This window comes from Anolis carolinensis, unplaced genomic scaffold (genome assembly GCF_035594765.1).
Source record: "Anolis carolinensis isolate JA03-04 unplaced genomic scaffold, rAnoCar3.1.pri scaffold_10, whole genome shotgun sequence".
Lineage (NCBI taxonomy): Eukaryota > Metazoa > Chordata > Lepidosauria > Squamata > Dactyloidae > Anolis > Anolis carolinensis.
Genome location: NW_026943821.1, coordinates 4,564,799 through 4,579,116, shown reverse-complemented (window position 1 = coordinate 4,579,116; position 14,318 = coordinate 4,564,799). Strand labels below are relative to the sequence as shown.

The window sequence follows — 14,318 nt, the reverse complement described above, 5'->3', positions numbered from 1 at the left end:
ACGTCAAAATGGTGTTACAACGATTGCGGGATCATGGACTTTATGCCAAGCTGGAAAAATGCGCCTTTGATCTACAAGAGGTAGATTTCCTTGGTTACCGCATCTCGCCTCTAGGGCTTTCCATGGATCCAGCCAAGGTTTCAGCAGTATTGGAATGGCGGGCGCCAACTAACAAGAAAGAGGTGCAGCGTTTCTTGGGGTTCGCGAACTATTACCGCAAGTTCATTCCAGATTTTGCCCGCTGGTCCGACCCCATCACTAGCTGCATCCGTGGAAAGCAGCCTTTCCGCTGGACTGATCAAGCAGAGAAAGGGTTCCAGCAACTAAAGAAACTATTCACCTCCCAGCCAATTCTACAGCACCCAAATCCTGGAACCCCTTTTGTGGTGCAAGCGGACGCCTCTGATGTGGCAATTGGGGCTGTACTCTTACAACCGGTGGGAGATCACCTCCATCCCTGTGCCTTTTATTCTCGTCAACTAACCACACCAGAGAGGAATTACACCATTTGGGAAAAAGAACTACTGGCCATAAAGGCAGCCTTTGAAACTTGGAGACATTGGCTAGAAGGGGCCAAATTTCCCATTGAAGTCCACACTGATCATCGTAATCTAGAACATCTAAGAACTGCCCGCAAACTAAATCAGAGGCAGCAACGTTGGGCTTTATTCTTTGAACGTTTCAACTTCCAGATCCATTATGTGACCCCAGCCCAAACCAAGCAAGCAGACGCCCTGTCACGTAAACCGGAATACGCTGCAGGACGCAAGGAGACCTTTGAATCCCAACTGCTACAACCCGAGAACTTTGCCACGCTCACGGTGGGGAACACCAAATCCATTCCCATTGGTTCAACTTCCCCTACTCCAGGACCCATCTGTGCTCAAGAAATCAGGGCTAGTCAGCAAGCAGATGCCTGGGCGCAGGACCAACTTCGCCAAGGTCTGCATTTTCCCTTTTCGCTTAAAGATGGGCTGCTCTGCTATAGAAATCATGTTTATATCCCACCCGGACCGGGCAGGGAAAAAGCGCTTCGTCTGTGTCATGACTGCAAACCAGCAGGACACTTCGGACTATTTAAAACTATGCATTTGATCCTAAGGGATTTTTGGTGGCCCAAGATCCGCAAGGATGTGGAAAAATATGTCAACACCTGCCCAGTATGCCAGCGCTCCAAGATAAGAAGGGAGAAGCCCTCAGGGCTTTTACACCCCCTTCCTACCCCATCTCGCCCATGGGAAATAATTTCCGCGGATTTCATCACTGACCTACCACCTTCCTGTGGATTCACCACGATCTTAGTGGTGGTGGACCTTTTCACCAAGTTAGCCCATTTCATTCCCTGCGAAGGCCTCCCCACGGCCAAAGAAACTGCGGATCTATTTCTTCAACATGTTTTCAGACTACATGGATTGCCCAAGAGTTTAGTCACAGACCGTGGATCTCAATTCACCTCTCGTTTTTGGAAGGCACTACAAAAACTATTGGGCATAGACTCTCGCTTATCTTCAGCTCATCATCCCCAAACAGATGGGCAAACGGAGCGCACCAATGCCACTTTGGAGCAGTATCTTCGCTGTTATGTAAACTACCAACAGGACAATTGGGCTTCTCTGTTACCACTGTCTGAGTTTGCCTACAACAATGGAGTTCAAGCTTCTACAAAAGAAACGCCGTTCTTTGCAAACTACGGCTTCCATCCACGTTTCTTCCCCCCTGTCATTGAAACTTCAGAAGTTCCCGCAGCAGAGGATTGGCTGCAGGAACTCACAGCGGTGCAACAACTTTTGCTCCAGCAACTGGACCAAGCCAAGGAGGACTATAAACGCCACGCTGACAAACATCGCCAGCCGGGCCTCGAAATCAAGGTAGGAGATCGGGTTTTCCTGTCCACTCGCTTTCTGCCCTCCCACCGCCCTTGCCGGAAGTTAGATGCCCGTTTCATTGGCCCCTATCCAGTGGTGGCGCAATTAAACCCCGTGACTTTCAAACTCCAACTTCCGCGTTCAATGCGCATTCACCCAGTGTTTCACCGTTCCCTGCTCCTTCCGGCGGATGGTGTGCGACCTGATACAGACCAACCGGCCCCCCCTCCTGTTTTGATGAATGGGGAGGAGGAGTTCGAGGTTGAGGACATTTTGGATTCTCGCTTTCACCGCCGCCGCCTACAATATCTCATTGACTGGGTGGGTTTTGGCCCTGAGGAACGCTCTTGGGAAGACGCCTCCACAGTCCATGCTCCTGATCTAACCCGTCGCTTTCATCAGACCTATCCCACCAAACCGCGACCTCGCGCCTCGGGGAGAGGGCCCCAGTTTGGGAGGGGCCTTGAGGAGGGGGATAGTGTGATGACCCATGGGCCTTGTAGTCCTGCTCAGGACATTGTAATTCCTGATGAAGATGAAAACTTGGGTTTTTTACCTTCCCAGTCTGAACTGGATTCCTCTCAGCCAGATCTTTCCCAGGCAGATCTGGGAACCTTGCACCTGCAAGAAAGTTGTCTCCCAGAAGTATGTCAAACAAGCCCAGAGCCTACTTCTCCCGTGTTCTTGCGCCGGGAGTTTTGTAAACAACAGAGAAGTTTGGAATCAGCTTCGCGCAGGAGTGCGAGGATTGCAGCTAAGAATGTGGCCAATTAAGACTGCTTCTCGTGAGAATCTTTGGGGAGTCTCACATCTGGTCTCAGAGTTTAGCTTTCGGTTCTGATTCCCAGAGAACTGCTTCGGCGGGAAAGTTAGACTCTATTTAGGTGTTTTACCCGCGTAGTAACTTCGCGGAGTCAATTCGTCAGCCTACGGAGCGAGTTGTGTCTGGACAGCGCGCTCCGATTCAAGCCTCGCTCCTGCTCAAGCCTTGCCTTGCTATCCAGCCTTCGCCTTGCTTCCCAGCCTTTGTTTATCTACGGACTTTGCCTTGTTTCCCAGGATCAATCCTTGCCTTGTTCCACGGATTTTATCAAGTTATTCCACGGACCTTGTTCTTGTTCTTAGTTACCTTGTTCCACGTTCAAGCCTTGTTTCAAGTATCAAGTTATTTCCTAGCCTCGCTCAAGTTTCATGGACTAAAGGACCTTGTCATCTCCCCTCACTTTGCTTGGCAAAGTGAGTGTTTCGGTTATTGGATTACAACTTTGGACCTTAATATTTCTTATTGGACATTGCTTTTTTGGACTAATTCTGACCTTTCCTGAAAGGTCTAATTCTGGACTATTTTCTACACTTGTTTTTATTAACTTTATATATTCCTTCAATAAAGATATTAGATAGATTCTGGCCTCTGTGTATGGTTATTGGTGCTCTGCAGCCTGGGTCGTGACAGGAGGAGATTTTGAGACCTTGACTAAGATAAGAATCTCATTTGGTTTTAGAAGTTTCCTGGTCACCTGGATTGCTGTTCCAGTGGGGATGCCTGCGTGAGCTGGTTCTTGCATAGCTCATTCCAGAAATTTACCACAAATTGCTTATATAATCATGTGTGATTCGCAACCCACATGTGGTACTCTTTGCATATACAAGTATTTGATTTGGCAACAGTTGTCTCGTAAAAAATTAGCTTTACTATGACACTTGTCCTTCTAATCTTAACAGAACTCTTTGTTCTGGCTGCAGTACTCTCTTCCTCCTTCCTTCACAGAGGCTTTGAACAAAACGTCCACTTACAGGGTTCCGCCCCTATTCAAACCTCCTTTTTGCACTCCTCAGCAAAACCAGTCATAGACACAACAGCCACCTTATGCATATTTCATAATTTTCTTTTTTCCCTTTTAAAATGTCAAAGCAAAGTCTGATCCAAAGGCTAGCCTGGTGATCAAAAGAGGATGAAAGGGGCATTCAGCACAAAGAAGGTCAAAAGAAATAGATGTAAGATATAAAACCATTAAGAATGGACACTGAGAGAGTAGTAGCAAAGGAATGTTTTGCCAGCTGATAATCCCGGTTCAGTTCTTGGAGTTCAAAAGATCATGTAGCAGGTGACAGAAAGTCTCTATTTGAGGCCTTGCAGAACTACTGGCCTAGAGAGTTACTCAGGATTGAATATTGGGCTTATTGTGTATAAACAGTACAACACATAGTCCTATAGTTTTCAGCATTTTATAGATTGAAACCAGAACCAGGCAGCATCAGAGTTTGGTCAAGAGGGCAAAAGTTAGACAAACTGGGAGAAGCTGCAGCAGTGTGCCCTAGCCTGTGCATGCATCTACACTGTAGATTTAAAACAGTTTGACACCACTAACTGTCTTGGCGCCATGCTGTGGAATCCTGGGAGGTATAGTTTGGTGAAGCAGCAGCACTACAGTAGAATCTCGCTTATCCAACACTTGCTTGTCCAATGTTCTGGATTATCCAACGTATTTTTGTAGTCAATGTTTTCAATACATCATGATATTTTGGTGCTAAATTCATAAATACAGTAATTACTACATAGCATTACTGCGTATTGAACTACTTTTTCTGTTAAATTTGTTGTATAACATGATGTTTTGGTGCTTAATTTGTAAAATCATAATCTAATTTGATGTTTAATAGGCTTTTCATTAATGCCTCCTTATTATCCAACATATTCGCTTATCCAACATTCTGCCGGCCCGTTTATGTTGGATAAGTGAGACTCTACTGTATTTAGCAAAACGGGCAAGGGACTTTGTAAAACAGCAGCCCCCATGATTCCATAGCACTGAGCCATGGCAGTTAAAGTGATATGAAACTGCATTAATTCTATTGTGTAGATGCACCCTGAATTTCCTGGGAAGGGAAAGATTATGCCATTTTCCCAGTTAATTGTTTTTTCACTTTTAACTCGGTTTGAATCTGTAATGAGTGATATTGTAAAAGAGGTCACAAGGAATTTTTGAATGCCAGGATTTTGCTTTTACTATGTGTTATCTTTTATTGAGGCTTTGGATCTACAGTTGTGAACCTGCCTGAACATTTCACTCTTCACTTGCTGAGTGACATCACAATTGTTTAAGCTTGCTACCCCTCATCATCTTGAGATGGATTGTTGTAAGGCAAGGAAAGATGGCAATGGCTAATATGTGATGAAGTAGCAAAAATATGAATGTCCCCTTTCCCCAAGCTAATGATAACTTTCTCAAACAAAAAGCCATTATATCTGTAATGCATTACACCTTAAAGTGTCTCTTCAGCCTGATAATTCAGTTACTGTATCCTTGTGTCAGTGGAGAAAGGATTACTCTCTGACCGTGTATTCAATGTCCATTCCAGCATGTCAAACTGAAATACACAGCTTTGGCTCACACTTTGTGCTTTGCAGAGTGTTAAAAACAAAGTAGCTCTGCTTCTGGTTGAAGTTCTGTAATGGAGCTAGTAAGACATGGATATCTTCTTAGATGTAGTATGTCCAGCCACTCATTAATCCGGTAAATTTAGGACATCCTTAGTTATCAGTCAGTTTAAATGGGATCCCATACTCCATGCAGTTGCTGTAATTTCCTGACTCCCAGGAACCTCGCTGATTCGCTTCTAGGGAAGGGAAGGTAATTATCCGGTGCCCATCAGATCATTTCAGGATCCGGAGGCTCATTTTTTGTTCAATGTTGAGCTTTTCCACAGACTGTGAAATGAAAGACAGGTAGATGTTATTACAAGGTCCTTTGCTTTGAGCTTTTGTGCTTAACTCTAGAACTGGTCTTCAGTGCCAGGACTTGAGTTCTTGGTGGGAATGTGAATAAGGAATCGTAAAGTGGCTGCCACTGGGGAGCCTGCGATGTCCATATGTTGGGTACATGGCTGATCTGTCTTTGTCATCTGCCAAAGGGATATGAATTCAAACTGGAACTCCAAATCAGTTCCATCAGAACATCCATATCGCAGTCTAGATCTCTTGTTTTGTTTGGAACAACTGACAGTCAATTTTGTTTGTTACATCTTTCCAGGGCATGACCACTTTACAGAGCTATCCACAAGATTTAATCGTGTAACAACATATTATTTTAAGTCAATCCTGATGGTGTTTCTATATGTCTCCAAGCTGACTTGAACTTATGGCAGCCCTCTCCTGGTCAGATTTTTTTCAGAGGAGGATTGCCATGGCCATTCTCTGTGAGATTGTGACTTGCTTTGAGCCACCCAGTGGGTTGATGTGGCTGAGCTGGGATTTATAGCCTAGTGTCTAGGCTCAAGCCTGGACAACCACACTGGTTCTGAAAATAGGATTTTCTTAGCAAAACATCTCCAAAACACGTTTCCCATTGTTTTTCCAATGGGTTTCTGTGGCTGAGCAGGTATTTGTACTTCTATTCCACCTCTCTAATCACTGCACCACTCTGACTCTCAACAACTGACTAATGGTACTTCAGTATATATATATATATCCCACAGAGTCCAGGTCACAGTAACCTCCAGAAAGTTTCATTATCTGTAACCAACCGGACCTTTGCAAATTCTTCAAAGGAGATGGCATCGTCTCCATCTTTATCGGCCTCCTGGATAGTTCGGTCAGTAATGCATTCTAGTTGTTCATCTGTCACCTGGATCCCAATCATCATTCTCAGCACCTGAATTGGGGGACAAGGACAGCAGAAGCACAGCAGTAAGGGATTTGAGACATAACAAGAAACAAGTGTTGGAAAGCTTCCTTCCCTCCCTCCTTCCTCTGATCTCTTAGCAAATCTTAATCTTTGATGGGAAAATGAATGCTTGTTTTGGACCACAGCTTTTGAACATTTCAACTCCTTTCATGAGCACTGCCTCTTGAGTTTTATCATACCTGTTGTTTCCACTTTCCCAAAAATTGATCTGGACTTTAAAAGGAAACTGAGGGCTCTTGAGCATGAGCAGAACTTCCTCTTTTCATCCCTGAATTGTGTGGAATAGCAAGTGGGCAGCCTTTTGCTCTGATATACTCTTTGAAAACAATAAAAAGCAGCATCCTCTTCCGTGTTAATGTTCATATGTATTTTGCCCCACTTCTGCAATCTTTCCAAGTGGTTATGTAAACAATAATCACCTGCAACATTTCGGCTCGTGAGATCTTCCCATCCTTGTCTTGGTCGTATAGTTGAAAAGCAACTAATCAGAAATCAGAATGGCAGGGCATTAGCAATATGGATGGGAAGATATGCATAAGATTTAAATACTATTTATGTTTCAAACTGTCCCTCCGCCCCCAATTCAGTTGCAGTAAGAAAGCTTAATGTTCAGGTTGCGTGTTTCATCCTTCTCGGCAGTGGCCCCCCGGCTCTGGAACTCTCTCCCTAAGGAGATCAGGTTAGCTCCTTCTCTGACCATTTTCTGCCAGGAATTGAAAACATGGTTGTTCCAGAGCACGTTTAAATGAACAGGCCCAATAGAGCTGTCATTAGAATACTTCTTTCTGTTTTAATAGCATATGGCACTTCGTCACTGTTACTTATTTCCATGATACAGCACTTTATGAAACCTGTCCCCACTGGTTTGCTTTTAATTACTCTGATTTTATCTGCTGGATTTTAATGTATTGTCCATTATTTTATTTTGTGTATTGTTGGAATGTTTTAAGTTTTTGTCAAATATGTTGTGTTGTTGTTTCTGGCTTGTCCCTGTTGTGAGCCACCCTGAGTCCCTTCGGGGAGATGGGGCGGGATATAAAAATAAAGTTTATTATTATTATTATCCTTTGAGCTCTCACATTTCAGAACCAAGAGTCTGGGTTTTTTTTTTTTTGTATCATGTTGGAAGTGACTTGAGAACATACTGCAAGTCGCTTCTGGTGTGAGAGAATTGGCTGTCTAAAGAGACGTTGCCCAGGGAATGCCCGGGTGCGTTACCATCCTGCTGGGAGGCTTCTCTCATGTCCACTCAAGCTCACCCCATCTTGCAGTGGCAGATTCGAACCACTAAACTTCAGGTCAGCAACCCAACCTTTACGTCAGTTGCACAAGGGTGTAGCCCATTGCGTTAAGGAAGGAGTTCTGCAATCTGGGCATCTTGGCTTTCTTTTACTTTAAAAACACAATTTCTATTTTGTACCTTGTTATTTGCTGTGATTTTCCTACCGCTTCCCGCAATGATGTAAACTCACACTTTAGCTTGTTAAGACGGCTGTTGATGCTCCCAGATTCTCCAGGTCCTTCCACAGGCCGGAAGTGGGCCAGGACACGGGCAAACATTCGGAAGTCAGTGGTCACTGCACTAGAGAGAAAGCAGGCCCTTTATATTACCACTAGATCTGGGGTCCCCAAACTAAGGCCCGTGGGCTGGATGCGGCCCTACAAGATCATTTACCTGGCCCCTGTCTTAAACTTTAGACTTGGGGTTGACCTAAGTCTAAAACGACTTGAAGGCACACAACAACAACAATAATCCTAATTTTGGACTATTTTGTCATAGTCCACCCCCCCCCCCCAACAGTCTGAGGAACCGTGAACCGGCCCTCCACTTAAAAAGTTTGAGGACCCCTGCACTAGACCATGGATCAGCTTGAGGAAATTTCTTAGATAAGCATTGTGACCGTTTGTAAGGCTTCAGTGATTCATAGCTGCAAGTTACAAAGACCTGGGATGGAGGGAGAGCTTCCTCCTTCAATCCTAGTTTTTGTGATGACAAGACTGGCCCTCCTGTCATCCATATATCCACCTTCTAGCTAGAAGCAAAGAGGCTAGATTAAATCTTCTTCACCCAGTGTCTCTATGTAGGTGAAAAGAAATAATTGCATTTTACCTTGACCTGAGAAGATCCCCTTTAGTTGTGATTTAATAACAGAAAGCTTTTCTATATATGTGTGTGAATGACAAACTGTAAGCAGCTAATGGCTGATACATAATGCATAATGACAAGTTAAACATGAGCCTACAATGTGATGCGGCGGTGAAAAAAGCCAATGGGATTTTGGCCTGCATAAATAGGGTTATAGCGTCTAGATCCAGGGAAGTCATGCTACCCCTCTATTCTGCCTTGGCCAGACCACACCTGGAATACTGTGTCCAATTCTGGGCACCGCAATTGAAGGGAGATGTTGACAAGCTCGAAAACATCCAGAGGAGGGTGACAAAACTGATAAAGGGTCTGGAGAACAAGCCCTATGAGGAGTGGCTTAAAGAGCTGGACATGTTTAGCCTGCAGAAGAGAAGGCTGAGAGTAGACGTGATAGCCATGTACAAATATGTGAGGGGAAGTGATAGGGAGGAGGGAGCAAGCTTGTTTTCTGCTGCCCTGCAGACTAGGACACAGAACAATGGCTTCAAACTACAGGAAAGGAGATTCCACCTGAACATCAAGAAGAGCTTCATAATTGTGAGAGCTGTTCAGCAGTGGAATTCTCTGCCCCGGACTGTGGTGGAGGCTCCTCCTTTGGAGGCTTTTAAGCCAAGGTTGGATGGCCATCTGTTGGGGATGCTTTGAATGAGATTTTCCTGCTTCTTGCAGGGAGTTGGACTGGATGACCCGTGCGGTCTCTTCCAACTCTACAATTCTATGATTCTATGACATCACTAGGGGCCCATCCCTGGGGCTCAGGTTTTATCTTGAAACTTCAGAGCCTGGGACAACCCTAAGATAGCAGTCCTTCCCCCATATGTACCATTTGTGTCAAAAACATTTTGTTTTATTCACAAGACTTCCCTCATTGTGTTTATTTTCTAGAATGTATTAAGCAACCAGTTGATATTTAACATATTGGTGTGCTAAGGTTTGATGCTTCAGTACCGGCAGGAATATATTTTTGGAGCTAGACTTTTGGAGCTAGACCCTTCCTCCCTTTCTTCCCCTAACCCACCCCTCTCTCTCATAAATCTACCAATGTACATACCCATCTTGGAAGAAGGCATTGATAATCCGATCCCCTATTGGGTTCACAGCTAGAGTCCCGATATTTTCAAGGTCATATTTACTGCAAAGAGAGAAGGGGGGATACATCTGTTGAAAACCTTGTCCTGCGTATACATTATGGAATTGTGGAATCTAGATATTTGACAGGCTGACCATAATAATTCTGTGAATCTGGTATTGTTACAACTTGGTAAAGGTTATCCGCCACTACATCAGCCTTGATAACTGTTCTTAATTGTTATTATTACTGTAACTTGATTTACAACCTGCTGCCTATTCCCCCCAAACTAGAACTCAAGATGCCTTACAAATTAAACTGATGTATTGTTATTTTCCATCAAGTCAACAGCAACTTATGACAACCCTATGAATGAGAGATCTCTTAAGAGGCCTTATAGTTTAAAACATAGGAAAAAGTCAACATTAAAACAGAATTACGTTATTCACAGTATTACAAATATTAAAAGGTTATATTTAAAATATTTTAAAAGCCATTTTTAAGGATAAAACAATGTAACATCGGAGGGAGAAGAGGCTCACCTAGATGCCTCTTGATTATTCCCAGACCATAACCCTTCTTTCCTTCCTTCTGCTTACCTGAGGTAGCCCTTTTCATCCTTGTCCAAGGCCTGGAAGCGCTGGTAAAGGCGTAAAACATTAGCTTGGGAGACTGGCGAAGGAGAACAACAGAGAGGTGTAATGATTAATGAAAGGAAGTGCCTCAGGTTAAGAGCAGAATGACCTTGACATGAATTATTACTGAAGTCAGCACCAATTAACATTCTCTCTCCACATATTTAGACTTGAGGCTCAAGTTCAAACAGAACTTTGTAAAGAGTCCAACCATATGCTGTTTACTATGTGCCAAGATAACAGTAAGGCTGAGCTCTTGTAGTGGCAGAGCATAGTGTAAACATTCCACAGGTAGAATAATGACATTAACCTCTGAGACTTTTAGAGGAACCTGGCAGATCTCAGCAGATGCTATCAGATCAGTCTGCATCCCTTGCAAACTGTATCAATGCTTCTATTCCTTCTGTTGTTTGTCAGCCACTGAATTGCAGTGAGGGGGCATTTGCAGTCAAACTCTGAATCCAGGGACAGAAGGTTTGGACATTATGGAGGAAGGAAGAGAATACCCACTTCCACTATGATTAGACAACAATAGACATCAGGGGTCCTCAAAGTTTTAAAGCAGAGGGCCGGTCCACAATCCTTCAGACTGTTGAGGGGCCGAATGATCATTTGAAGAAAAATAAAATAAACAAATTCCTATGCACACTGCATATGTCTTACTTGTAGTGCAAAAACAACAACAACAATGAAAGAAAAATACAATATTTATATCTATATACAATAGATATAATAGAACAATATTAGCATTATATATTACTATATTGAATTATACCACTATATTGTAATATTATTAGTAATATTACATGTAATATATAAAATATAATTAATATTATTATATATTAGTAGTATTACATTGTATTACATTATCATATTTCTATAAATATTATATGTATATACAATATTATATTATTAAAACTGATATAAAAATATTATATTATAAAACTGAGGGCAGGGGCCAGGTAAATGACCTTGGAGGGCCGCATCCGGCCCCCGGGCCTTAGTTTGGGGACCCCTGATATACATGCATGGGCATATTTTAGGGTTTGTCTGGCATTCTTTTGGTAAGCCTACTATATGTGCTGGTCTCTGGGAAAAGAATGGTTAGAGGCCTGGATGGGTTCTACTAGGGAGTTCCAGGGCCTGGGATCAGCCATAGAGAACTGGCATTATTGGCAAGCATGTCATCCATTTCTCCTGAAAAGCCCAATTTGTTCCAGAAAATGACTTATTCCCTTGAAATTTAATTTTAGTTGCTTGTGTATTGTAATTCATGTCTATCCCCCTGGAATTTGTAAACAAATTACAGAAGGTGCCCATGAATTGGATTTCTCCTCCTGCCAGGAAAAATGGCTTGCCCAGTGCTGTGAAAGAAATCAGATGCATATTATGTTTTGATTATTCGTCAACAGCAGCCCCCAACCTGAGTGCTTTCCCTGCAGAGGAAACAATACCTATGTAGCTACCTATGTAGCCCCTCGGGGTAGGAAAGTAAAAGAGGCAATTTGCTGTAAGAAGCTAGCAAGCAACATGCTTCCCCTCTCTCCTCCCTTGAGTCTTGGAGACAATAGGAGGCCAGCTGCCACATTCAATGCAAGGCTTGGGGTGGGGCCCAGCTTGGTAACAACAGTTTTTCTTTATATCTAAACAGCTGGGAAAAGAAGCCGTAAAAATAGACATTGGAGAGAGTAGGGGCAGAATCTCATTCTGCCCTGCAAGCATGAAAGTTTATCTCAAGTCCCAAGTGGCCTCTTTTTATAAAAAGAACCCTTTCCCCAACTTTGTTTTGGTCTTGTTCCCTAGAGCAAAAACCTATTGCTCTCTCCTCCCTCTCCACAAAAATTGGAAAGCACACACGAGTTCTGCACTTTCCCAATGACCATGCCATCTGCCAGAGCTTACATTTCCAAAGTAACAATGAAGTTTATGAATCTCACAAATCTCCTTCCCTAATGTGACCTGCTGCTTTATGTCGCAAGCTAGGGATGGGAGCCAGACACCCTGATGTGGGGGAGGCAGAAGCTCATTCAGGTCCAGAACACTCCGTTCCAGCCCCCAAGTACATGGTGAACCTGCTTAGTTGTTTCCCTTTGTTTGCTCTTATCCACAACTAGAATCCTGAGGATCTTGAATCCTACATTACTGAAAAAACTGACAGCAGTTGCATGGGCTTCCTTCAAGGGTGTCTATTCTTGCATGGAAGGGGGATGGACTAGACTAGATGGCCCTTGCGGTCCTCCCAAATCTATGTTCCTGTGCCATCCACCACCCTTTCTTTATCAAGCCAGATTCTGGAACTAGAACCCAGGAGTTTTCCAGACCCTTAACATCCCAACAAAAACCCCACTCTTAGTTCGTCATCTATGAAGCTCTGGTTTTCATTCTTTCTGATAATTCTTTTTTAATTCTGCCTCTTTCCTATACATTTCCTTTCCCATTACTTTATAGATCTAACCTTTTGGGACAATTACCCCATCCTAGTACCAGGCTTTAACAGTCATTTGCCTGGATAGCAAAAAAAAAAAAAAAAAAAAAAAAGGAAACTCCTTTGGGAGCAAACACAGGTGGCATTATTAGGCAGAGTTCAAATGCTGATCTTGGCATATGAAGAGCTGCAATATAATTTGAGATCCCAACACAGCTTTGCCCCAGCCTTCCCTTCCAACCAACCAACCAGGGCTAACTCTCTATATTTCTTCTGTTTAAGAAAGCACATGCAGTTAATGGAAAAGGGAAGAAAACTTCTCCAAAGTTATCCTTACAGCCAGTTTCTGCCATGATCTCCTCCTGTTCTGGGACGGTGAAAGGCTGAGAATTTTGAGCTCCCATCTCGACGTGTTTCCTCTCTCACTCCAGAGCTATTTGCAGGGTGTCTGTTTATCTGAGTAGGCATCTATATTAATATCGGAGCGTCTAAGAACTTCAGAATAAGCCTCCCTCCTCCAGCAGCTGTTATCACAGCCAGGCAGCTAATGGGCTGCAAGAGAAGGAGGGACTTGGGAAGTGCCAGGCTGAGTTGGTTTTAAGGTGGAAATGAAAAATGAGCAAAGTACTGCCAAGGAGCTCTTACATATTCGGTATCTCTACTTTTGAACAACATAGATATTTTCTTAAGGAAAACCGGGGGGGGGGGGGGGATAAGGGCACTGCTCCCCAAAGGTGAATTCTCCCCCCCAAATGAAAATTTCTCAATTTCTAGCTCTGTTTTGCTCTTTATCCTCCTCTCCAATACTTTTTGTTTACCACTTACCCTGAGCTGTGGTTATAGCTCTTGTTTCATTCTGTAAAGAGTCTTAAAGTGCTTTGGCACCAAACATGGGGTATCAATATTTTAGAAATATTGTGTGCCAATTATTCCCAAGAGACAAATTGCAATTAGGGCCCAGTAACGGTTGTGCGTGGAACATTTGAGAGGTGGAAATGGGCAGAAAAGGTGTTGAATTCTGTGAAAATCATGAGATTGGTAGTTTGGTGATGCACCAGCACTTGCTGGCAGAGAAATAATAATAATAATAATAATTATTATTATTATTATTATTATTATTATTATTATTATTTATTTATTTATTTATTTATATACCACCCTATCTCCCGGATGGGACTCAGGGCAGTTTACAGTCATAAAAGCAACACAAACATTATATAACAACATAATACACATTATTAAACAAAGTGAAATAATACAATTATAACAATAAATCACACTTACATGACCAGATCAAGGGGACGGGAACCATAAACCAAATATATTAAAATGCATCATTTTAGGCTAGGGAAATCTTGTGCAATATATTCAGGCTCAGAAAGAAGACATTTTAAAACTGCAACTGCCAGTATTAACTTTGCAATGTAAATTCATCTCCAGTCTACCAAATTTTGCAGTCATTACTTGCTTGCAATGAGCAAGAATCATTTTCA

General features: G+C 43.0%; 1 protein-coding gene across 1 annotated transcript; it reads right to left on the bottom strand.

Annotated features, from left to right (window-relative positions):
• Nucleotides 1–4,861: 4,861 nt before the first annotated feature.
• On the bottom strand, nt 4,862–13,360 carry chp2 (calcineurin like EF-hand protein 2). Its single transcript, XM_003228372.4, has 7 exons — nt 13,163–13,360; nt 10,365–10,437; nt 9,748–9,828; nt 8,023–8,132; nt 6,970–7,031; nt 6,395–6,517; nt 4,862–5,574 (listed from the first exon to the last, which is right to left on the bottom strand). Exons 1-7 carry the CDS (start codon nt 13,227–13,229, stop codon nt 5,521–5,523), a joined length of 570 nt encoding a protein of 189 aa, XP_003228420.1. The 5' UTR covers nt 13,230–13,360; the 3' UTR covers nt 4,862–5,520.
• Between the last annotated feature and the right edge of the window lie 958 nt (nt 13,361–14,318).